This window comes from Peromyscus leucopus, chromosome 3 (genome assembly GCF_004664715.2).
Source record: "Peromyscus leucopus breed LL Stock chromosome 3, UCI_PerLeu_2.1, whole genome shotgun sequence".
NCBI lineage: Eukaryota > Metazoa > Chordata > Mammalia > Rodentia > Cricetidae > Peromyscus > Peromyscus leucopus.
This window is the reverse complement of record NC_051065.1, coordinates 88,726,566-88,751,638: the sequence shown is the minus strand read 5'-3', so window position 1 is coordinate 88,751,638 and position 25,073 is coordinate 88,726,566. Positions and strand designations below refer to the sequence as shown.

At 48.4% G+C, this 25,073-nt stretch overlaps 1 protein-coding gene and 1 long non-coding RNA gene across 3 annotated transcripts in view; one reads left to right on the top strand and one right to left on the bottom strand.

Annotated features, from left to right (window-relative positions):
* Usp39 (ubiquitin specific peptidase 39) overlaps positions 1-11,261 on the top strand; it is a 28,410-nt gene extending 17,149 nt beyond the window's left edge. The window contains exons 9-13 of the mRNA XM_028855181.2: positions 488-676; positions 3,710-3,852; positions 8,126-8,261; positions 10,161-10,247; positions 10,775-11,261. Coding sequence (XP_028711014.1) covers positions 488-676; positions 3,710-3,852; positions 8,126-8,261; positions 10,161-10,247; positions 10,775-10,822 — 603 coding nt within the window. The 3' untranslated portion in view covers positions 10,823-11,261. The remainder of the gene's footprint in view (positions 1-487; positions 677-3,709; positions 3,853-8,125; positions 8,262-10,160; positions 10,248-10,774) is intronic.
* Positions 11,262-20,725: 9,464 nt separating this feature from the next.
* LOC119087537 lies at positions 20,726-23,967 on the bottom strand. Of its 2 annotated transcripts, none has more exons than XR_005091002.1 (4): positions 23,846-23,967; positions 22,170-22,250; positions 21,618-21,689; positions 20,726-21,107 (listed from the first exon to the last, which is right to left on the bottom strand). It is a non-coding gene; the product is annotated as an uncharacterized LOC119087537 (long non-coding RNA). The 2 variants fall into 2 exon arrangements; XR_005091003.1 differs by lacking the exon at positions 20,726-21,107 and adding an exon at positions 21,118-21,388.
* Between the last annotated feature and the right edge of the window lie 1,106 nt (positions 23,968-25,073).

Here is a 25,073-nt window from a genome sequence, read left to right as displayed (position 1 = left end):
TGAAGTGGTTTGAGTGATACTGGTGTGTTTTCCAGAAGACTCAGCCAATGTCTAGTGTAATCGGAGAACTTTTTAAATAGTATGGTGTATAAATAAAATCCTTCCAAGGAGGAAAGCAATTAGTTTTTTCTTTAAAAGTTGGCCTACAAAGTAACGGGTTTGAGTGTGGCATTTCCAAACGTGTCATTATTCTTAGTTCTGATTAATCCCCTCTTCTATTGCCCTCCCCTGTCTCCAGTGCCCTCTCCTGGCAGGCTTCCTTTCCACAAGTAGTTCCCACCTTTGCTTCCTGTCCTATGTGTCCCTTTCTAGTTTCATGATCACGTGCATGCACACACATGCCATCAGTTTTTGAATTCATACTGTCAGGTGGTGGTTCTGAAGACAGCTGCCTGGGCTCTGGAGACGTGAATGACCGTCATGTCCTCTGGGTTTGCTTCATGCTTTCCACACTCCGTTCTTCTTTGGTCTTCTCATTCTTTTCTAGCCAGCAGAAGAGAAAGAGCAGCTGCTCCACAATGACGAGTACCAGGAGACGATGGTGGAGTCCACGTTCATGTACCTGACGCTGGACCTTCCCACGGCCCCGCTCTATAAGGACGAGAAGGAGCAGCTCATCATCCCCCAGGTGCCGCTCTTCAACATCCTGGCCAAGTTCAACGGCATCACCGAGAAGGTACCAACTGCCGCCCTCTCCCTTTTCCCCAAGTGTTGACAACAGGGCCTCAGGTGGAAGGCCAGTGCTCCACAGACAAGTCACTCCTCAGCCGCGTTGTCCTTTTCTGTGTCAGAATCGGCACGTCAATATCATGCACTTGCTCTAAGTATACTGTCTTTTTTTTTTTTTTTTTGTGGTTTTTCGAGACAGGGTTTCTCTGTGTAGCTTTGCGCCTTTCCTGGAGCTCACTTGGTAGCCCAGGCTGGCCTCGAACTCACAGAGATCCGCCTGGCTCTGCCTCCCGAGTGCTGGGATTAAAGGCGTGCGCCACCAACGCCCGGCGAGTATACTGTCTTTTCAAGTCTCTAGCCTCTCTGGGGTTTAACTCTTAACTTCAGAGCTGCTTCTTACATGGCTCCTCCCTGCCTCTGAGTACTGTAGAGAAAGGTGGGGAAATGAGATGTTTGAAAACTCAAGAAATACAGAAGTCTCATCTTTAAAAAGAATAGTTTTATTTTGTTTTGTTTTTTGAGGTAAGGTCTCATCTAGCCAGGTTAACCTAGAACTTGCTGTGTATCCAGAACCAGCCTTGAACTCCTGATTCTCTTTCCTCCACCCAAGTGCTGGCTTACAAGTGTGGGCCACCACTTCCAGCTCCAACAGTTATTTTTAATTTGTCTATTTTGCTCTTATTTTTTTGTTAATAATGGGGTATTTACTCTTCAGTCTCAGTAACAAATTGTTGGAGCAATATCAGAAATGATGACACTGGAGTCTTTTTTTTTTTTTTTTTTTTTTTTTGGAGACAGGGTTTCTTTATGTAGCCTTGGCTGTCCTGGAACCAGCTCTGTAGATCAGGCTGGCCTCGAACTCATGGAGATCTGCTTGCTTCTGCCTCCAAGTGCTGGGATTAAAGGCATATGCAGCAATACTGGACTCCTGGGGTGGGGAGAAGGAACCTTGAACCCTCTTGCAGTGGCATCTCCTCCTTATTGAGCTGTCAGGGACAGTGTAGACACAACACTCTTCTTTTCCTTGCCTATTTATTTTATTAACATTTTTGGATAAGTACCTTTTTCCCTTGTAAAAAGCTTCTCCAATTTCTAGATGACCTTTTAAGAACTTTCTCTTGATTGGGTGGGGGAGCAGGTCTACAGGGCCCCTCACTATGCATTGTCAGACGTGGGTCTCTTACTTGCTGTTTTAGAAGGTCATTGTCCAGATGGTTTTGAAGTAGGCATATTCTAATGTTAAATCAGTATTTTCTTGGGGGTTAGTGGATGGCTCAGCAGGTCAAAAGCACTTGTTATCCTGGAGGCCTTAGTCAGTCCCTGGAGCCCACAGTGGAAGAAAAAATGGACTCCTGAAAATTGTCCTCTGGCCTCCAGACATGAATTGTAGTATGTGTACACCCACATTTACCCAACATCTCTCTCTCTCTCTCTCTCCTCTCTCTCTCTCTCTCTCTCTCTCTCTCTCTCCCTCTCTCTCACTCACACACACACACACACACACACACACACACACACACTGGAAAATATTTTCTATTTCCTTGGGCAGCTTGTGGATCTCGGGGTCTGTTTTCCCTTTAGCACTCAGTCAGTTCAGAGGGAAGCCTCGGCTGGTTGTTCTCTCTGGTTATGATTAGTCTTTCACTCCTATCTCTTAACTAAATGTAAGCTTAGTTTTTTTTACTGGGGTTTGCGCCTTGGCCTCATGCATGCTAAGCAAGTGCTTTACTAGGCTACATCCCTAGACCAGGATAAGAATCTGTGTTTAACTCCAGCACTGGGGAGGCAGAGGCAGGCGGATCTCTGAGTTCAAGGCTAGCCTGGTCTACAAAGTAAGTTCCAGAACAGCCATGGTTACACAGAGAAACCCTGTCTCGAAAATAAACAAAACAAAAAAAGAAAAACTATTCACAGAACTGGAAAGATGGTTCAGCAGATGAGAGTGTTGCCCTTGCAGAGAACCTGGGTTCAATTTTCAGCACTCACGTGGTTCCTTACAGCCATCTGTAACTCCAGTTACCTGTGAGCACACACGCGTTCATAGACAGGCAAAACACCCATACACATAGAAGGAAAAGCAAAGCTGCTCATGTTCACCAGCTTTAAGCCTCTTGGGCTAGGCGGGTGTCCTGGCCATTCCCTTTCTCCTTGGGCCATGTAGAGTGAGCTCACAGGAAGTGTGGCCTGCTGGACTACCTACACAAACCTTGAGATTTGCTTCTCAGATGTGTACTTTGGTTGCCAGGGCTTGAGATAGACCAGTGCCTCCTGTGTGCTGAGTACAGGCTTTACCACAGAGTTACGCCCCAGCCCAAGTCTTAGGACCGTTGAGGCAGGATGGATGGATGGGAGAAGTAGATAGTTACCTCCTTTGGAATACTGAGGGTGCTTCATGGTTATGAAGACAAGAAAAATTTCTCCATTTTGAGTAAAGTAAGATCCAGCTTTTAACTGACTTTTTCGTTGGACAGTTTGTTCTCTGTGTTGGCCTGAGCCCACACGGCTGTGGTATTTCAGCAGTGTGCTCATATACTGACTATAACAGCCCACTGTCGAGGTTTGTTTCTTACTCGGTGTTTGCCACATTGCTAATCTTAGCCTCTTTGGTGGTTTCTGAGACTAGGTGTCTTCTGAACTAGGTGTGATGCAGAGCTATCTTTAAAAGCCAGAACAAAGGGGGCTGAAGAGATAGCTCAGCCCTCAGTGGTTAAGAGTACTGGCTGCTCTTTCAGAGAGAAGTTCTGAGTTCAATTCCCAGCATCCACATGGTGGCTCACAACTGTCTGTAGTCGGATTTGATGCTCTCTTCTGCCATAAAGGTACATGTGGATAGAGCACACACACGTATATAATATAATATAATATAATATAATATAATATAATATAATGTAATATAATGTAGTTTAATATAAATTATATATCATATATATTATATGTATATATATATTAATATTAATCTTCAAAAAAAACAACAAAGCTCAAACTGCCGTTGTAGTACCTACTGAGTGCTGGCTCTGATGCCATCAAACTGTCTTTCTAGGAATACAAGACTTACAAGGAAAACTTCTTGAAGCGCTTCCAGCTCACCAAGCTGCCTCCATATCTAATCTTTTGCATCAAGAGATTTACTAAGAACAACTTCTTCGTGGAGAAGAATCCGACAATTGTCAACTTCCCTATCACGTGTGTATCTTCCTGCTTCACTGGAGGGTGGGTGGGGGGGTCCCCACCTCTTTCTTTTTGAGACAGGGGCTTATGAAGCCCAGGCTGTTCTTGAACTTGACAAATGATCTTGAACTCCTGAAACTCCTGCCTTAGCCTCCCAAGTCTGCAGCTGTGCCACATCTGGCTATGAGTCTAGATATCTTTTCATGTTGTTCCTTTTGGAGTGACTTGGTTGGGGATTGCAAGAAACAGCTCCCTACATCATAGAAATTAACGGGTTTGCTGGAAGACGTACATATTTCAGGGTTCCCAAAGGTGGATACTTACCTAGATGCAGTCATTATTTATTTATTTGTTTACTTATTTGAGATACAGTCTCATATAGCCCAGACTTACTTTGAAGTCACTTTGTAAGGCAAGATGACCTTGAACTTTTGATTTTCCTGACTCCCACCTCTCAAGTTCTATAATTACAAGCATGTGATAGCACACTGTCATAAATTACAATTTTTAGTGTGGGGCCCTTTAATTTAGTCTGCAATTGAGTTTTCATGATTAGCTTGAAGGAACTGGAAGGATACCAGATACTTTTAGTTGGCTGCCTTCTAATTCAGAAAGACCTCAATGTCTTTAGAAATACCTCTAATTCAGACCATTGGTTTTCAGTTCTGAAAAGCCAATGTTCTTAATTTTTTAATTAAATTTTAAAAATTATTTTATGTGTATGGATATTTTTCCTGCATGTATGTCTGAATCATGTGCATTCCTGGTACCCACAGAGGCCAAAAGAGGGCATCAAATTTCTTGGAACTGGACTTACAGACACTTGTGAACCTCCATGTGGGTTCCAGGAATCAAACTGTAGTCCTCTGGAAGAGCAGCCAGTGCTTTTAGCTGCTGAGCCAGCTCTCCAGCTCAAGAGACAGTGTTTTCCATGATCTGAAGAAGGTCTTTAGAATGCGGAGAAACCTCATGGCAGGCTGACAAGAAGTGTGTCAGTGTGTGGGTGTTGAGGTTGGAGGAAGCGTGTGTCTAAGACAGACTGGCAGGAGGAAGGCTTGGGATGGGCATGTGTGTAACTCGAATGTCTAGCTAGAATATGTCCAGTTTTCCTAAAACAGGGAAGTTTGACGCCTTTGTATTTGGTAGTCTTTGAATTTCACATCGTCAGTCTTTCTGATTTAAAGTAACGAAGGAGTTTGGACTGTGGTGGGCGGATGTTTACTTACCTCTTGGTTCCCTTTTCCTTTTCCTCTCATCTCCTTTCTCCTTCTCATCCCCCAAACTACCAGGATTGCAGTTCTTTCCTTTGAAAACCTTTCCAGTTCTCAGTTCTAAAGAGTCTTAACTGGGGAGGTGGCTTAGTGGGTGAAGTCCACTCTGCTGTGGGACTGGAGAATCCTAGGGCCTCCTCCAGGGTAGGCTTCTGGTTGGTTTCTCTAACGGAGTCCATCCTCTCGGAGAGTCTGATTGTAGATGGTGAAGAGAGAAGTGTCCGCGGAATCCTCTCCTCTTAATCACTAGAGACAGAACCAGGTGTTCTGGATGGGTGCTGGGGAAGCACTCTATTGCTGAGCTTTGTCTAAATTTTATCTAAATCTTTTTTTTTTTCTTCTTCTTCTGAATTTTAGAGACAGGATCTTGCTATGAAACTCAGGCCTGGCCTTTACTGAACTTGAGCCCCTGTCTCAGCCTCCTCAGCAGCTGGGATTGTGAGCATGTGGCAGGTACCACACAGGAGAATTTCTAAATGAGGAGTACAAGAGAATTTCCTTTTTTCTTTCTTTTTTAAAAGAATATTTCTGTAATTTTTTTTTCTTATGTTTATGAATGTCTTACCTGCATTTGTGTCTGTTTACCATGTTCATATAGAGCCCATGGAGGTCAGAAGAGGGCGCTGGGTCCTCTGGAACTGGAGTTACAGATGGTTGTGAACCGTATAGGTGTAGAGAATTGAACCCGGGTCCTCTGCAAGAGCAGCCGGTGCTCTTAACCTCTCAGCCATCTCTCCAGCCTCTCCTTTCTCCCCAGATTTTTCTTCCCGTTTTTTGCTGCTGTCTTGTTTGTGTGGCAAGAGGGGTGCACAGAAGCACTGTGTCTGAGTACTGCCTTTGAAATCCTACCCCTCAAGGTTTTATGTCAGAGCTAGTCTCTTGGGAGTCTCCAGTGTGTTCCTGATAGGAAAGAGTGCTTCCCCTGCAAAGGCGCCACTGTGTAGCTGATGCTTCTTCAGTAGCCGCAGAGACTTCCCACCCTGCTGCCTTTTCCTGGGGGCCTGGAGTGTTTCTCCTCTTAGTGGTTGCCTTTGTGCGCTTGGCAGTTCTGACTAGAGTAGTCTGCCCTTCAGAAAGCTTGCTCTGGAGAAGTTAGAAAACAGGAGGTCTATTAGACCAGGACTCAAAGACTACTTCATTAAAAAAATTACTACATTTTATTTGTTATGTGGATGCGTGTGCACTCACACCTGCTTAGATATTGATGAGTCTTAGCACATATGTGGAGGTTTGAAGGTGACTTATAACTTATGGGATTCATTTTTCTCTTGACACTATCTAGGTCCCAGGGGTCACACTCAGACCATCAGGCTTGCATGATGAGCACATTACTAATTGATCCATTTCCCTACCCATTTTTAAATTTTTTTTATGTATTTTTTTTTAAGTTTTTTGTTTGTTTGTTTGTTTGTTTGTTTTTCGAGACAGGGTTTCCCTGTGTAGCTTTGTGCCTTTCCTGGATCTCACTCTGTAGATCAGGCTTAGCCTTGAACTCACAAAGATCCTCCTGCCTCTGCCTCTGAGTGCTGGGATTAAAGGTGTGCGCCACCGCGCCCGGCTCATTTTTAATTTTTTTAAAAAGCTTTTTGTTTGTTTGGTTTTTCGAGACAGGGTTTCTCTGTGTAGTTTTGATGCCTGTCCTGGATCTCGATCTGTAAATCAGGCTGTCCTCGAACTCACAGAGATCTGTCTGGTTCTGCCTCCCGAGTGCTGGGATTTTAAAGGCATGCGCCACCGCTGCCTGGCTAAAAAAGCTTTTTTTGTTTGTTTTATTTTGTTTTGAGACAGGTCTCTATGTAGCTATTCTAGATCTCAATATGTAGGTCAGGCTGGCTTTGAACTCTCAGAGATCCTCCTGTGTCTTCTGAGGAATTAAAGGTGGATACCCCCATGTCTGGTAGAGTTTTTTTGTTTTGTTTTGCTTTTAAGATTTATTTATTTTATGTGTGTCTGGTGCCCTTGAAAATCAGATGTCACTGATGTTAGATGCCCTGGAATTGAAGTTACAGATGGTTGTGAGCCACCTTGTGGGTGCTGGGCATTGAACCTGGGTCCTTTAGCAGCCAGTGTTCTTCACTGCTGAACTGTCTCTTTCCAGCCCCCAATGCTTTTTTAAAAAGGCAGGGTGTCCGTGTGTGGTCCAAGTTGGCCTGAATCACTGTAGTCCAGAATCAGAATGTCTTTGAACCCCAGGTTTTGTGAAGACCCTGCCTCAGAAATAAGGAAGAAAGTAATTGAGGAAGACACCAGATGTTGACCTCTCACCTCTACTGGTGTTCAAGCCATGTGCATGTGCACACAAGTACATACACCACAAATACAAAGAAACAGGCAGCTAGCTCTCTGGATCCGGTTTTTTCTTCAGTGCTGGTTTTCTAGTCCAGAAACCTTGAGTAAACTCCCCTTTCATGCCTCTGCTACCTATGTGAGCTGTGTTAATTGTAACGATTTTGCCTCTAACTTCACTGAGAGAAAGTGAAAGAAGATCCTTGAAAGTAAGAAAGCTGATGCTTGCCTGGTTTTCGTGTTGAGGTGGTTACCGTGGTGACACATCCTGTGGTCAGTCTTCTTCTGTAGGTGCCTCAGGGCCAAGGGCAGGTGCTGCTGGAATCCTGCAGCTGCAAGTTACAGCCCAGCCAGGCCTCTGGGCAAGCCCTGCTGCCCAGCTCGTTACCCTCGTGGGGGGTGGGGGGAGGCAGTGGAGCTACAGTCCTGCTGTAGCTGCTTAGGTTCATAGTTGTCAGGTGACACAGGATGCCCATTCAGACCCAGATGAGCAGAGACCCTGCAACTCTGCCTCCTAGACATACTTCTGAGGGATGCTTTCTGATAGAGGTTGTCACTGCTGGAAATTGTGACTTCAGCTCACTGGAACTTTTGTGGCACTGCAGACCTTTCCAGAACTAGAACACTAAAGTGGCAGTCAACAGCTCTGTGGTTCATTTGTATGGAACATTTCCCTAACTTCACAGCCGTGGTGTGATGTTCTGTTGTTGTTTGTTTCTCTTTGTCTCCAGAAACGTGGATCTGAGAGAATACTTATCTGAAGAAGTCCAGGCAGTCCACAAGAACACCACTTATGATCTCATTGCCAACATTGTGCATGATGGCAAGCCCTCTGAGGGCTCCTATAGGATCCACGTGCTTCATCATGTGAGTGGCCCCTGACTGGCGTGACACAGAGCTGCAGATAGGTGGTGTTCCATGGTGTCTTTGAGTTTGCCCTTTCTGGGCCTGGCTTCAGAACTCTGTACGTAATGGGTGGCTTTAGTTTTGTTTTAATGGTAGACACCACTGGGAGGTTTCTGAAGTACCGGTGGTGGCTGTTCCCCAGCCGTTACAGTAGACATTCGTTTTCAACTGGAGTAGAGGCCAGGGATGCAGCCACAGATGCTGCAGTGCTGACCCATCTCTGTAGCATGCTTGCTTATTCCAAGCAGTGATCGGCATCAAGGTTAAGAGACTGCTTTTGAGTGTGGGTGCAGATTGAGGTGGTAGGTGTGCTAAAGTTCCCCAGAGATTCTGATAGCCAGCCAGGGTTGAGGACCTCTATTCAGGGTCAGAGTCCCACCAGCCTAGCAGCCCAGCAGCCCTGCAGCTGTGGTGCCATCTAAGGGCTCCTTAGAATGGCAGAATTCCAACCCCTTGGGACAAAGTACATCAGCTCTTCATTATTTAACAAGACCCTTTGATATGCATGAAATTAAGGTTTGAGAAACATTGATCTAGAGACTCTTTCCTTGCTTTGTCTGTCATGATTGTTTTTGAGACAGTCTCACATTGTAGCCCAGGCTGGCCTGGAATGTACCTGTAGCCCAGGCTGGCTGAGAACTTGTGGCAGTTCTCCTGTGCTTAGCCTCCCAAGTACTAGGATCAGAGGCATTACCACCATGCCTAGCTGAGCTAAAACATTTTAAAAGCATATCTAAAGCAGAAAACAAAAGCATCCTCGGCTGTATTTGTAAACACAGAATTTTAATGTAGGCTGTTGTAACTTAGTGTAACTGGAACCAGTGGTTTACTGTCCTTACAGCACATCCCTCACACATGAGGAGACCTAGGCTTAGATCTAGTGTGAGGACTTGTCAGTCACATTGGGGATTGGGGTGAGACACTTGGCCTCAAAGCCCATGCTTAACTAGTCTTAGAACCAGAAATAAACTTGCTCATATAGGCCCACACTTTCTCTGTCGTCCCTATATTTTGAATTTTAAAGTATCTGCAAAACATGCAACAGCTGTGTCCTATCACAACAGTGTTTTTCATTTGTTATACGTTTGGCAGGTGTCTGTGTTAATCTTTCCCAAGCTTGTTCGTGTCAGCATGCTGTGAGTTAGTTTGCAGGCTGGGGAAACTGTAGGTGATGGTCAATGTCCACCGACATGCCTTGCTTTCCTTTATTTCTCTGGGGAGGGTATGGAGGAGGAGAATGACCACTTGCGGGTTCTTAGCAGGCAGTGTCATGTACTTTCTAAGGGCTTTGTCTAATTTACCATTTCTGGAGAGGAAAGAGACAGTTGAGATTGAAGGGCCTTCTCTTTTTCCTCTTGAGTGGCCACCTAAATTCCCCTTTAAATGTGTAGAAGTGGGTTTGGAGATGTAGCTCAAGTGATAGGTATCCAGCATGCACAAACCTTAGGTTTGACTCCAGACACCACATGAACTAGGTGTGGTGGCACACACCTATAATGCTAATACTCTTGAGGTAGAGGCAGGAGAATCAAAAGTTGAAGGCCTTCCTTGGCTAAAGAGAAAATCTGATGTTAGACTGGACTATGTGAGGACACCCCTACACACAGACACACACAGACACACACACACACACACACACACACACACACACACACACCCCAGAGAGAGAGAGAGAGAGAGAAGAAAGCAAAATGTTTGGGACTTCATTGTATTTCAAAGACGCCTTGATAGGAATTGAGGTTGCCAGAACTGTTCATTGACTGAGGTCTAGCTAAGGTTATGACTCTTGGCTGTGATCATTTTGACACCTCTGGTTTTGGAGCACAGGTTAACTCAATCAACCCTTCTTGCTTTGTGCAGGGAACCGGCAAGTGGTATGAATTACAAGACCTCCAGGTGACTGACATCCTGCCCCAGATGATCACCTTGTCCGAGGCCTACATTCAGGTGGGTGTGGGCCAGTGCAGGAAGTGGAGTTGATGTAGAGTCTTGCTTACAGGCCTGATGCTTCCAGAGTGCGGGGTGACCAGATCATGTGGCCCCAAAGTCAGTCAGATTTTTAGAAAGGGAAAATGTAGAAGCCTGTGAGTCAACAAGTGAACAGAGTGTGTTTGTGGCCTTGTGAGTCTAGCAGAGATCTAGAACTCTAGTCCCAGGAGAGCCAAAGCTGTCTTTTGACCTTTGTGCACACCAGGCATGGACATGGTACATCCATGTATACATGCAGCCAAAGTACTCATACACATTAAAAATGAATAAATCTGAAAAGGAATTTAAAAAAAGAACAGAAGAAGAGTTGGGTAGGTGGAAAAATATAAATGGAATGAAAGGGAATATTCTGGAAGAGTATGACTCATTTTTGGAAAATGTAGCACACCTAACAGTGGGGTGGCATGTTGTCTGCTGCCTGAGGAAGAAGAGTTACCTGATGACTGACTGACTGAAGAGCTCATCACCGTTTTCATTTCTGACAGATTTGGAAGAGGCGGGATAATGATGAAACCAACCAACAGGGGGCTTGAACACCTTGTCTGGGGTTTTGCTCCCAGTGGTATTGGCTGAAGATGTTAAATAAAAACACTGAGGCTGTAGCTGACTGTGGACTGACTGGAAGACTCCTGCCGCAGTCCGGTTTTACAGGTCTGTCTGTCACCATCAGAGAGCCGGCCTGCCCGGGTGTCCTGGGCCGACTCCAGCGGTTCTCTGACCAGCACATTGCAGATGCTCCTTCCCTTTCAGCAGCAGCAGGCAGAACTCCCACAGGTGGATGCCTTATTTGAATTGCTGCAAGGATAAAGAGCAGATAATCCCTTGGAGACGTGAAGTCTTGAGAGTCTAGGAACAAATGTGAAGCTGATAGCTTCTGTTTGTCTGTCTGTCGTAGGTAGATGGTTCTCCTGTAGTTCCCGCCTCTCCCATGGACTTCTGGAACAGATTAAATAGCCTCCTGTTTTTAAACCAGCTTCTTGTTTTATGTACTCATTTAGGCTTGCTAAGAGGGTTATTTTCCTTTTTAACCTATACACTTCCTGCCCTGCAGTCTGCCTTCTTGTCATGCCATTAGCTCAGTTGGTAGAGCATGAGTCTCTTAATCTCAGGGTCGTGGGTTCATGCCCCACATTGGGCGCCAGATATTGGTGAAATTATTAGGGCCACTCCACGTAGTTAAAAGGGAGATTTATTAGTGGCGTAACTTACAAATGAAAGAATAGGTAGGTTGCAGGGTCTGGGGAAGGTGTGTCACAGTCCGACGGTGTTCTCTAGAGAACTCTGCTCGGTCAACCTCCACCATCCAGGGTCCAGGAACAAAGAGAGGGCAGCGCATCTGGATTTCGGGTCTTCAGGGCCCTCCCTTGGCCCCGCCTTGTAGGCGTGATAGTTACCGAAGCCTCAATGGGGTTTGGAACTTCCAGACCAAAGCTGGCATGGCTACCCACTACACATGTGCGGTGAACATGCATGCAGGCAGAATACTTATGCATAAAATAAAAATATTTAATTTTAAAAGTGCTAATTTCAAGAGGGCCTTGTGTATCCCAAGCTAACCTCAAACTCAACATAGAGTTGAGGATGATCTTGAACTTCTTACCTCTACCTCCCAAGTGCTGAGAATACAGGCCATCACATCTGGTTTATGCAATGCTAGGAACTAAACCCAGGGTTTGGCCATCTCTTTGCAGAATGAGCTACATAACCAGCCAGCCTGCCGCCCTGCCTCCCTCTTCCAGACAGGGTTTTACTCTAACTCAGTCTGTCCTAAAATTCATTATGTAACCCAGGCTGGAGTGCAGGGATTACAGACATGAACCACCATGCCAGCTCAGGAAGTCCTTCTTCCATTTATCTTTTAGTAAAAATGCAAAATCCTTAGACTTACGGAAAATCGAAGAGGCACTTGTAATTGGGCTGGAAATTGGCAAAGCGTGTGTAGAGCACCAGCTCAGCAGGAAGCCTGTGTTAAAAGTACAAACGGGAGGCCGGGCGTTGGTGGCGCACGCCTTTAATCCCAGCACTCGGGAGGCAGAGCCAGGCGGATCTCTGTGAGTTCGAGGCCAGCCTGGGCTACCAAGTGAGCTCCAGGAAAGGCCCATAGCTGCACAGAGAAACCCTGTCTCGAAAAACCAAAAAAAAAAAAAAAAAAAAAAAGTACAAACGGGCAGCCCTTTGTCCCATAATTACGCATCTTGAAATTGATTCTAAGGACGTGATCAGGACTCAGAAACAGATATGAGAAGATACAGCTGGGAATACAGTCCTACATTACAGGCCTTGCCATGCAGGCCAGCCTGGACTGCTGCCCGGCTGCCAAGACCACAGATGGCTGTAGTCATGTCTGACGAGAATCTTTATTCTGCTTTCTTATGGTTAGTGGTCATTTAAAAGAGGAAAACTACTGAGAGAAAAAAAAGGTTGGCTAGAGAGATGGCCCAGCAGGAGAGGAAGGCACATGCCACAGAGTCTGATGACCTGAGTTCCACCTGGTGGAAGGAGAGGCCCGACTCTTGTAAGTTCTCCGAGCTCCACGTGTGCACCGTGGCATGTGCATGTCGCCCCAACACTAAATAAATGTAAGGGAGACCATTTTAAAAGGTGACTGCAGTGATGGTGAACACCGGCATGTGTTGGCTTGGGAAGGTTGGGGCTGGGGATGGAGCTGGGTGGAGGGACACTTGCCTAGCATTACCAGACCCTGTGCTCCACACTAAGTGTGGGAAAAAGATAAAAACAAAGGCTGGTAACTGGGGAGCTAGCTCAGCTGGTAAAGGCACACCTTACAGCGTTCAGTCCCCAAAACTCCTGAAAAAAGAAAGAAAAGCCGAGCATGGCATGCCTGGAAAAGCAGGCAGATCCTCGGGGCTTGCTGGCCTGCTGGCTAGTGAGGACCTTGTCTGGAAAAGCAAGGTGAGCAATGTCTGAGGAATGACAGCTGAGATTCTGGCTTCCATGTGCACTTTCACCCATACACATGCACACTACCCACACAAATGTACACAACTTTGCAGATGCACACAGTAAACACATTGGAGTGCTTACACACACACACACACACACACACACACACACACACACACACACACAAACTGCTCAATGTGGTGGTGCATCCTAGCACTTAGGAGGCAGAGGATCATGAGTTGAGGCTTTTCTGTGGTACACAGTAAGACCCTGCTTCAAAAACCAAACTAAACAAAAATGCCAGGTTACTGGGTTGTTTTGGGCTTTTGGTGCTGAGGAACTGAGCCCAGGGCCTTGTGTTAGGCAAATGCTCTACCTGCCACTGAGGTACACACCCAGTCCTGGCAAGATGGAAGGAAACAGTGCAAATTGCAGAGCAACCTGGGTAAGATTCATATTCCTCCTCCCCAGTAAGTCTGCTGTATATTTTTATATATGTACACATCAAAGGTTTTGAATAGTATACAATAAAATGCCTTATGTTGGGGCTGGAGAGATGGATGGCTCAGCAGTTAAGAGCACTGGCTGTTCTTCCACTGGACCTGGGTTCGAATCTTATCACCTACATGGTAGCTCACAGCCATCCATAAGTCCAGATCCAAAGGCTCTGACAACCTCTCCTGGTCTTTGTGGGCACCAGGCACAGCTGGTGCCCAGACATACATACAGAAAAAATACCCATAGAAAATGAAACCATTTAAAATGGTTTGTGTTGTCAGTTTAAAATTAGTCATTTATCATGGGGCCACAGGTGACATCATATTTCTCAGTAAACGAGTTTTGGCTCAATGAACCTCCAAACCATACCATGTCCATCTGGAAGTAACTCATGGTCTTTTTATGTAGCCGTGGCTGGCCTGAAACTCACTAAGTAGACTAGGCTGGCCTTGAACTCGCAGAGATCTGCCCATCTCTGGAGTGCTGGTACTGCAGGTGCGCACAACTACTCAGTCCCTTATTATTATTTAGCCTTTCGTGGTGACTGACCATTTAATCTTCCTTCCCTTTCCCCTGGAAGTAGCTATACTTTGTCTTGTCCTGAACAGAGCTCTGTGTGTGTTTTTAACCTCCCCCCCCCACACCCCCAGAGGCTCCTCAGAAGGTACCACTGGTTCTGGACTAGCGGCTGCTTTTCTGTGCTGACATTGCTCCACAACTCAGCTGTCTGTTCATCTCAATACCTGTGAAATCTGTTCCTGTTGTGTCCACCATCTTGACCAAATACATTCTGACCCTTGGTGGGCATGGGCTGTGGCTGCTCTTGCAACCCGCCATGACAGGGTTCTCTGGTGCGCCCATCCCCAGCAGCTCTCCTTGTATAGTTCCAAAGGATTGAGGCATAGCAAATGCGAGTGGAGGTCAGAGGACCACCTGAGAGTCAGTTCTCTCCTTCCACCGTGGGCTTCCCAGGGATCCAACTCGGGTCATCAGCCATGGCAGCAGGTGCCTTTACCTACTGACCTGGCTTGCTTTCTACTGCTGTAACAAAGACAATGACCAAAAGTAGCTTGGAAAAGAAGGGCTTGCCTATTTTATTTATTTGTTTGTTTTTGTTTAATTATTTTTGGTTTTTCGAGACAGGGTTTCTCTGTGTAGCTTTGGTGCCTGTCCTGGATCTCACTCTGTAGACTAGGCTGTCCTTGAACTCACAGAGATCCGCCTGGCTCTGCCTCCCGAGTTGCTGGAATTAAAGGCATGTGCCACCATTGCCTGGCAAGGCTTACACATCCTGATCACAGTTCGTTAAGGAAAGCCAAGGCAGTAACTAAAGCAAGAGGCCATGGAGGAGTGCTGCCTACTGGCTTGCTCCCTGTGGCTTGCTCAGCCTGCTTTCTTGTACAACCCAAGGTCCCGTGCCAAAGAGTGGCATTATAAAACGAATTGCTAAATGTTCTTTTTTTTAAAAAAAATTTTAGATTTATTTATTATGTATACAGTGTTCTGTCTGCAGGCCGGAAGAGGACACCAGATCTCATTACAGATGGTTGTGAGCCACCATGTGGTTGCTGGGAATTGAATTCAAGACCTCAGGAAGAGCAGCCAGTGCTCTTAATCTCTGAGCCTTCTCTCCAGCCCACTAAATGTTCTTAAAATAAAAAACCCAGAGCCAGATATTGGGGTGAAAGCTGAAAGATCAGAGAACCAGAACAGCCAGCCACTAGCTCACCTCTACAAAATCCTCAGCCTCAAGAGAGACTGAGTTCCTGTTTCCTCACACCTTTCTCTGCCCAGACATCACTTCCTGGGATTAAAGGCACGTGTGCTTCCCAGTACTGGGATTAAAGGTGTATGCCGCCACTTCCTGGCTCTGTTTCCAGTGTGGCCTTGAACTCACAGAGATCCAGATGGATCTCTGCCTCCCAAGTGATAGGATTAAAGGTGTGTGCCACCACTGTCTGGCCTCTATGTCTAATCTAGTGACTGGCTCTGTCCTCTGATCCTCAAGGCAAGCTTTATTAGGGCACACAATATATCACCACAGCATCATCCACAGTGAGATGGGTTCTTCATTAATTAATCAAGAAAATGCCCTCCACAGACTTGCTTATAGGCCAGTCTGGTGGAGGCAGTTCTTCAGTTGAGAGTCCTTCCCAGATGACTCTAGCTGTGTCGAGCTGACTAAAAGCCAGCCAGCACACCCACAGAGCCATCCTGTGGTCCTCACAACACTCTTTCATGTTTATTATTTTGTCAGTGCTGGAGATTGGACCTAGGGCATCATGCATGGAACGCAAGGGCTAACTAACAAGCTACAACCTCGCTGCCTTCTTATTTTTGAGATAAGGTCTCATTAAGTTGCCCCAAGCTTGCCTTGTACTTTTTTTTTTTTAATTTCACTCATGATATTAATTGTGGTATTCATAGATTACATTCACAGTATTCATTCAAATATATATATATATATATATACATATATATATATTATATATATATATATATATATATATATAATTTTAAATGTCGAATGTCATTTCTTGAAGGGGATAGGAGGTCTTAAATACAGGCTTACAGCACAATGGGAGGACCTCGGAGGGCAGAAGTTCGCTACTGATGTTTTACAATCTTGCATCTAAGCTGTTAATGCCCATTATTCAGGATACACAGACAAGGAACTTCCCTTTAGCATTCAGGAGAGTGGAACCTAGCAGGGAATTATCATAGGGAGGATATCAAGGTCAAAGTCCACAAGCAAGGCAACAGTTACCCAAAACGGGCCAGGGCCCTGCAGGTCCCCCTTTTATTAAAAAATGAGCTTCTGACTTGGGTTTCGTGGGACGTCAGCAGGTCACCTTACCCATCATGGAGACGCCTGCCCAGGCCACACAGGTGCTCTGTCTTAGGTTGGTGAGTGCCCCCCAGGCATTACCCGTCTCCGAATACTCATTATCATACCGGCTCAATCATGTGTGAGCTGCATGGTTAATTGCTGCCAAAGATCTCAAAGTGGCACTGGGCTTGCAATCTGTGTGTTCGATACGGAAAAGACCAACAGAAGTCCTATCTCACCCATAGCCAGTAGGCTAAAGGCAACTGAGTCATTCCCTTATCGAGCCATACTGTACGTTGGAGTCCTTGTAAGATGGTATCCCAAAAGCAACTGGAACTTGAGTTTATAAATTTATAATTTTCAAAGCTAATCGAGATGTATATAACTACTGAATTAAATTTATCATGCCCAATAGAATGAAAGATTAGCTAACTGTAGTAGCTACTTTTGTTGCCAGGGTCTCCACTGTGCTAGCTGTAGTAAGCAATTATAAAATGGTAATCCCAGAAACAGTAGTAGCAGTGTGCGCCATTGTTGTAACAGCAACAGAGGCAGCAGCAATGTTAAATTCTCTTCTGGATTGGGTGGACATCCACTTTGCCTTGTACTTTTAAACAGCCCTGGCAAGGCCTTGAACCTGTAATCCTGTCTCAGCCTCCGAGTTCCTCCTTTCCTTCCTTGATGCTGTGATGGAGGCTGGATTGCCTGGTTGTAGAGAGTGAGTCCCTTCCTTCTGAGCACTGACCCCTCTTGGAACTTCTTTTCTTAGGGAATATATATTGTCCACATAACATATATACATAACACTTACACATATGGATTCATTAGATTGGCTTACACAATAAATATGGACTAGGCAGTCCAACAATGACTGCAGACTGGAGAGGCTGAGCATCCAGTAGCCGCCCAGTCCCTGAGGCTGGGTGCTTCCGTAGTTCCAGTCTGGCCTTGAACGCCGGGAGGATTCCTGGAGAGCTGCTGGTCTGAAGTCCACATTGGAAAGCCAAAAAAGTTCCTGTGAGTGAAGGATAGTGGCGGCAACCGCAGCAGAAACAGTTGATGCATTCACCAGCCAGGAGTGAAGCAGTCAGGCAGAAATAGCCGAGGTTACCCCCAGACCTTCACCTCACACTTGTTCTGGGACACACAACGCTCCCTGCCTTCCAGCTTTGCCTCATTTCCCCAACCCAGCGAGCTGCCTTTGCTGCTTTTTAAATGTAAACTATCCCCATTTCCTTCAGTTACCTGAGCGTAATAACGAAAACAGTGACTTTCAAGACAATAATCTAATGCACATTTACGAAATACCTATTTATTGTGAAGTTTAAGTTTGGAGGCCAAGGATTTGCATCTCATCCACTGTCTCAGAGCAGGGTGAGCAGAAAGTTTACTCTGGTGCTTGGGAGTTGAGGGTGGAGCCAGAGGGTAGGGAAGGGTGGAGGAAGTTTACTGTCGGATATTCGGATATTCGTGTAGTTACAGTGCCCTCTGGGGGTTGATAAGATTGAATGTAATGGGTCTATTTCTAGATTTTCTTTAACAAATGTAGTTTTTTATAATTAGAAACATGACAAAAGTTTATACACACACACACATCTGGCATTTAGATCTTTAATACTAAAGATGGATTTGTTTATTTGGTTTTTTAGATTTATTTATTTTATGTGTATGAATGTTTTGCCTTCACATGCGTTTGTGCACCAGGCACTTGTCTGGTGCCCATGGAGGTCAGAAGAGGGCATCGAATCCTCTGAAACTAGAGTTGCCCATGGTGGTGAGCCACCATGTGGCTGCTGGGAATCCAACCCAGGTTCCCTGTAGGAGAAGAGTTCTCTGCGCTGCTGAGCGTCTCTCCAGCCTCTTATTTGCTTATTTTGATGTTTAGCACCTTTTGGCTCACCTTAAGAAGTAAGCTTTTGGGGAGAGGGTAGCAGGAGGGAGACCAGGCTGGGAGCAGGGATTGGGGGAGCAGATGTGGACTTCTGTAAGGCAGAGAGAGAGGTGGACTCTGGCCCTGCTGACATCAGGCTGAGGCTGTGACTCCTGCCACCCCTTAAGAGACTCTGTTTTCTTATTTTGCACAAGGGAACGGAACTTTTATTAGCTGTGACTCAGGCATTGTGTTAGCGTGGGAACTGGCCTTGTGTGCACGGTCCTAAGTGACCGTAGATAATCATGGCAGACTTGGATCACCTCAGGACTGTAAACTTACAAGTCAGGAGGATCTGTCCCTCTCCTCACACCCTTGTGTTTTCAGTGCTGCGATAAAAGCCGGGTCTAGAGCATGCCGGACCAGTGCCCTACGCTCTGCTCTACCCTCTACCCTACCCTCTGCTCTACCCTCTACCCTACCCTCTGCTCTACCTCCTCTTACCCTCTACTCTACCCTCTACTCTACCCTCTGCTCTACCCTCTGCTCTACCCTCTACCCTACCCTCTGCTCTACCCTCTGCTCTACCCTCTACTCTACCCTCTGCTCTACCCTCTGCTCTACCCTCTACTCTACCCTCTACTCTACCCTCTGCTCTACCCTCTGCTCTACCCTCTACCCTACCCTCTGCTCTACCCTCTGCTCTACCTCTGCTCTACCCTCTACCCTCTGCTCTACCCTCTGCTCTACCTCTGCTCCCTCTACCCTCTGCTCTACCCTCTACCTACCCTCTGCTCTACCCTCTGCTCTACCCTCTGCTCTACCCTACCTGCTCTACTCTACCCTCTGCTCTACCCTCTGCTCTACCCTCTGCCTCTACCCTCTGCTCTCTACCTCTGCTCTACCCTCTGCTCCTACCCTCTGCTCTACCCTCTGCTCTACTACCCTCTGCTCTACCTCTGCTCTACCGCTCTACTCTACCTCTGCTCATACCCTCTGCTCTACCCCTCTACTCTACCCTCTGCTCTACCCTCTGCTCTACCCTCTGCTCTACCTCTCTCTACCCTCTGCTCTACCCTCTGCCCTACCCTCTGCTCTACTTCTGCTCTACCCTCCCCTGCTCTACCCTCTGCTCTTACCTCTGCTCTAACCCTACCTCTGCTCTACCCTCTGCTCTACCCTCTGCTCTACCCTCTCCTGCTCTACCTCTGCCTACCCTCTAGCTCTACCCTCTGCCTCTACCTCTGCTCTACCCTCTGCTCTACCCTCTGCCCTACCCTCTACTCTACCCTCTGCTCTACCCTACCCTCTGCTCTACCCTCTGCTCTACCCTCTGCCCTCACCTCTACCCTCTGCTCCCTACCCTCTGCTCTACCCTCTGCCCTACCCTCTACTCTACCCTCTGCTCTACCCTACCCTCTGCTCTACCCTCTGCTCTACCCTACCCTCTACTCTACCCTCTGCTCTACCCTCAGCCCTAGAAACCCTTTTTATCTCCACACAGAACACCTCAAATATGCAACCATAATGCCCGGAGCATGCAGTGCTCACCCTCACCCAGGTCAGGGATTTCCTGACTTAGGAGAAAATTATCAGTATTATGTGTGTGTTTATAACGGGGCAGGAAGGTTCATGTGTACCATGGCGTAAGTGTGAGTCGGAGGACATCTTTTGGGAGTCAGCTCTCCCACCATCTCGAGTTCCAGGGATCAAATTCAGATCACCAGGCTTGTTCATCAATTACCTCTACCTGCTGAACCATGTCGCCAGCGCAGTTTCCTGATGTTTAAATTAAAGGTGCGTGTGCATGTGTGTGTGCGTGCACGTGTGTGTGTGTGTGTGTGTGTGTGTGTGTGTGTGTGTGTGTGTGTGTCTTTATGTGTGCGGGGCACATGTGGAGGCCAAGGACACTAGAAGTTGGTTTTCTCCTTCTACCATGAGGGTCATGGGGCTCACACACTCAGGCCATTGGCCTGGGGCAGTCCAATCACCTTTTGCTCACTGAAGGGTCTCACCAGCCCATCCTGATTTTTTTTTTTAATTCTCTTTTTTGAAAAAAGCACAAGCTGAGGATTTCATATGCCCATCTGTATCTTTTAGACTGTGTTGTGGTGTGTGTCTTTGTTTCACTTAAAAAAAAAAGATCTGTTTCGCAGGCTAGCCTCGAACTCTCACAGTCCTCTCGCTGTATCTCCCAAGTGCTGAGATTGTAGGTGAGAGCCACCACCATACCACCTTTAAACTGGGGGTTCACCCCAGGACCCCAGGTTTTCTGCGTGCTATGAAAAGTGCCCTGCCGCCGCCGCCGCCGAGCCTCAACCACAGCCCCTAAGATACTTCGAGTTACCATTTTTTATTCTTTTGAAGTTTGCATTTCATAGACGTGCTAGCAAGGGGCGGGTGTGGCCAGACCCAGCTTCTCCTTGCTGTCCTCTGGGAGCGGTGGCAGTCTCTTCTCAGTCCCCGGAGGCTGTAGGAGCTGTTGGGGCCGGGCTGGGCTCCGGTGGGTGTGGAGACCTGAAGCCCCTTTGAAGGCTTCCGGAAGATGGCCTGCTACACCTCGTCCCCAAAGGAGGCAGAGACCACTCCTGGTGCTGGGCGGTGATGAGAGTGAGGCGTACGGCCTGACACAGGGCTGGGGCACAGGCTGAGGTTTTGTGGCCATCTGGTGCAAGATGCTGTGAGGAGGAGCTCTAACGCAGAGTCAGGAAATGACCTAGGGGCAAAGGGCAACAGGGGTCCTTCAAGTGACCTTGACAGGAAACGGGGTCCAGGTCACAGTGCTACTCCTAGCTTAGAAAACAGTGACCTGGAAAGCTATGGCCTGGGGAGGATGGGGTCAGATGACCACGGGACTCGTGGCATCTGAGGGGAGAGAGCGCAGACTGTGAAATGTGACTTCCCTTGAAGTCTAAGACATTTTGGGTTTAGCCCGAACATGTGAGATCCTTAAGGTCAGGCAGATGTGAGGAGGCCTTGGTGAGAGACTGTGGAGGGCTGGATGGGGTGAGAAGGGCATGGAGTGATAATGGGTCAAAAAACAAACAAACAACCAAGCTTTTCCTGATGGAACCACTGGAGACCCTTGGCAGCCTGGAACTGTGCCCGGGGGAGGTAGGATGGCAGTCCACAGAAGGGACGAGAGGACCGTCTGTTCCCAAACCTTAGCAAGGAAAGAGCCATCCTCCCCCCCCCCACCCCCCTGCCAGGTGGGGCTGGGACTCACCTGGAGTCCTCAGAGGTGTGCGGGTTGGAAGCATTGCAGAGGACTGGCCGGGGCCTCACACGCTCCCAGGGCCTGCCAGAGACAGCACCGAGGCCTCCCTCAGCTTTCCAGTTCTAACTCCCAGGGGGTATGGAGACAACTCTCACTTCAGACCTGCTGCCTGATGGGTATTCTTGATACAACCTTCAAGACCCGTGTGCTGCTCCCCAAGCTATGGCCTCTGGGACTTAAAGATGAGGAGGTGGACCCCCCTTTCCTATGCTATAACCCACCACCGAATGCACACTGGTCACTGAACATAACCATATCCCATACTGAGCACCACACCACGGCCTCGGCTGTCCATCCCATCATGCATCCCTTCCACTTCACTGGGGTGTGTCCTTTGCTGCTCTGAGACCCACACCTGTTCTGTGGGTACAGTGAGTCCTGGACTGCTGCACCAGAGGCTGCCTGGATCCAAGAGATGGGGTCCCTGAGGGTCGTGAACCATGGAGGGCGGGGCTCTGGGAGCAGAGGAAGTCCTGCGACCAGCTGAGGGGTTGGGCGTACCTGGCAGGTGACATGGGAGTTCTGGCTCCTGGGCACCAGGACCAGCAGCTCGGCTGTGTGCTCTTCCACAAACTGCTCACACTGAGGAAAGACAGACGGACACACACTGTGTAGGCCCCAGCCTATGACGGGACGCACCTGTCCCGCAGTCCTGGCCTTTCTGTCCCCGCTCCATTCCTTCTGACTGTGAGCAGGTGTCTGTCTGTCAGTGCCTGGCTGACCACTGAGACTCCACCTAAAGGGCAGGAGAGATGGCTCAGTGGATGGGGCACTTGCTGCTCTTTCGGAGGAACCTGAGTGATGGCTCCTAACCATCCTCAACCATAACCAGCTCCAGGGAAATCTGCTGGCCTCTTCTGGCCTCCCTGGGCACTGCACACACATGGTGCCCATACACACACATGAAATAAAGCAAAACACAAACAAACAAATAAAAGGACCCCACCTAAGAAAGGCAGCATATGGGCTGGCTGCCGGGAGGAGACCAGCAGGCTCTCCTCCGAACATCGGTTCATGTTTGCCCAGCACGCGAGGCCTTCAGTTTAAACTTCCTGAACCACCCCAGACTGAGCAGAGTGGTGCCTGCCTGTAGTCTCAGCACAGAGGTGGAGGCAGGAGGATGAGAAGTTCAGTTTAGGTCTGTGAGACTCCTCTGAAGAGAGTACTTTTCTACCTTGGTGAGGGAATTTATTACAGGTCTACAGAACCGTCAGTTACAGGTCTTGTAAAATGTTCTTCGTTGTGGTTGTTGATTTGTTTCTGAGGCAGGGTTTCTCTGTGTAGCCCTGGCTGTCCTGTAGACCAGGCTGGCTTCGAATTCAGAGATCTGCCTGACTACAGGCATGCGCCATCACCGTCTGGCTTTAAAGTTGTGTTTTGTTTATTTATATGTGGGGGACACGCGTGTGCTCAGAAGGACAGCTTACAGGAGTTGATTTCCCCTTTGCCGTGTGGATCCCAGGGGTTAAACTTAGCTTGTCATCTTGGGGGTGGTGCCAGTGAGCCATCCTACCCAGTCCCCCCTCTTTCCTCTCGTTCTCTCTCTCTCTCTGTCTCCTTTCCCCAGACGAGGTCTCATGTAGCCCAGGCTGACCCTGAACTCATGATTTATATAGCTGAGGCTGCCTTTGAACTCCTGATTCTCCTTCCTCAGCCTTCCAAAGGCTAGGGTTACAGGCCAGCACCCCCATACCCAGCTTCTAGCCCTCCTGTGTAGGTGGACTTCTCCCAGCTGAGTGACAGAGGGGGCAGGGTGGGACAGGAAGAATCCTGGGAGAAGGCGGAGTTCTCTGCCTGCGCCAGCTGGCCTGGGCTCTGCTCATTTTCTGGTGCTCGTGGGCACTGCCGAACGCTACCCACCATCGGGGTAACATGTCACACCAGGGGCACGGCGTGGCCAACACACCCTAGTGTGAAACCAAACAGTATGACCCTTTTCTCCTGGGACTGGCAGTGCGGAGCCCGTGATGCCTGCTGATGCTCCATGGGCCCAGTGATGTCTCTTAGCCAGTTACAGTTGTGACAATCCCATCATTGTCTGACTGCCCACACCCTGTCCACACCCTGTCTACCTGGCTGGGCTCCAGTCCAGCGTCCTGAGTGTCTCGGGCTACAAAGTGTCCTGGTTTAGCCACTGCCACACACGGCCGTAAGTCCTACCCTGGACCACCCTCTACCTTTTGCCTGTCCAGCCAGAAGCGAAGGCAGGCCTGGCGCATTGCCTGTGGCATGGCCTGTTCGCTGGCGTTCCATGCCCGGGCGATCACAGACTTGCAGAGATGGCACTTGGTGTCTTGTAGTGGCCTTCTTCTGTCAGGGACTCCAGAGCAGGAGGGCTGAAGAGAAAAGAGCCAAAGCGGTCTGTCCCGCAGGCGGGGCACGATGCACATACCTTGTCGTGCCAGCACTTGAGAGGCTGAGGCAGGAGGACCACACCAAGCCGGAGGCCAGCTGTGGTGTGTAGAAGGACTCCGTTCTAATCCTTCCCCCAGAGCTGTCCTGCGCCAGTGTTGGTTCTGGGGCCGGAGAGATGGCTCAGTGGTTAGGAGCACTGACTGCTCTTCCAGAGGACCCGGGTTCAATTCCCAGCACCCACATGGTGGCTCACAGCTGTCTGCTCTTTCCATTGCAGGGGACTAAACATCCTTTAGGGCCTCTGTGGGAACTAGGCACACACATGGTATATGGATGGAGATGCTGGCAAAACACCCCTACCCGTACAAAATAATGCGTAGTCGAAAATAGTGTTGGTTCCTGTCCCGCACCTTGTCCGTGTTCCCTCCTTCCCCACGTGTGCCCCGCAGTGACATCAGCCAGGAAGGGGACAGGAAGGAGGGCAGTGGGGGAGTGAGCACGCTTACCTGGGCCAGTGGCGTCCTCGCTGGCACATCGGAGGACGAGGCCGCAGACTAGCTGGGGCACCGCCCGGCTCAGCAGTGCATCCAGCAGGAGGACGGTGTAGCGCTCGGCCAGGCACTGGATGCCACCCACCACCAGGGGTACCACGTGGCACGCCTGGGCCACAGCCACGGCCAGCACACCCTGGGGTGGAGGTGGAGAAAGGACAGCGTGGGACCCTCCTCTGGCAGGCTCTTGTCTGTACCCGTGGGAGTGGGCACCAGGCACACCCCTCTCTCCTCCTAGGAAGGAGAGCTATCCACGGGCCACCGAGCATCCAAGACAGCAGGGACCTGGGGTGCACCTGGAGTCTCCGAGGTTGACTCCAGACCCAGATCTGACTCCAAAGGCTTTAGAGTCACTTGAAAGGGGCAGCAAGGCCACGGCTTCTCACGGCCTAGCCCGAAGCTAGAACTCGAAGCCCGTTTCCTGACCCAGGGCCACCCTGCTTCCCATGGTCATCCATCACAAAGACAGTCAGTTCCTCCGTGGGCCGTCCAAGCTGAC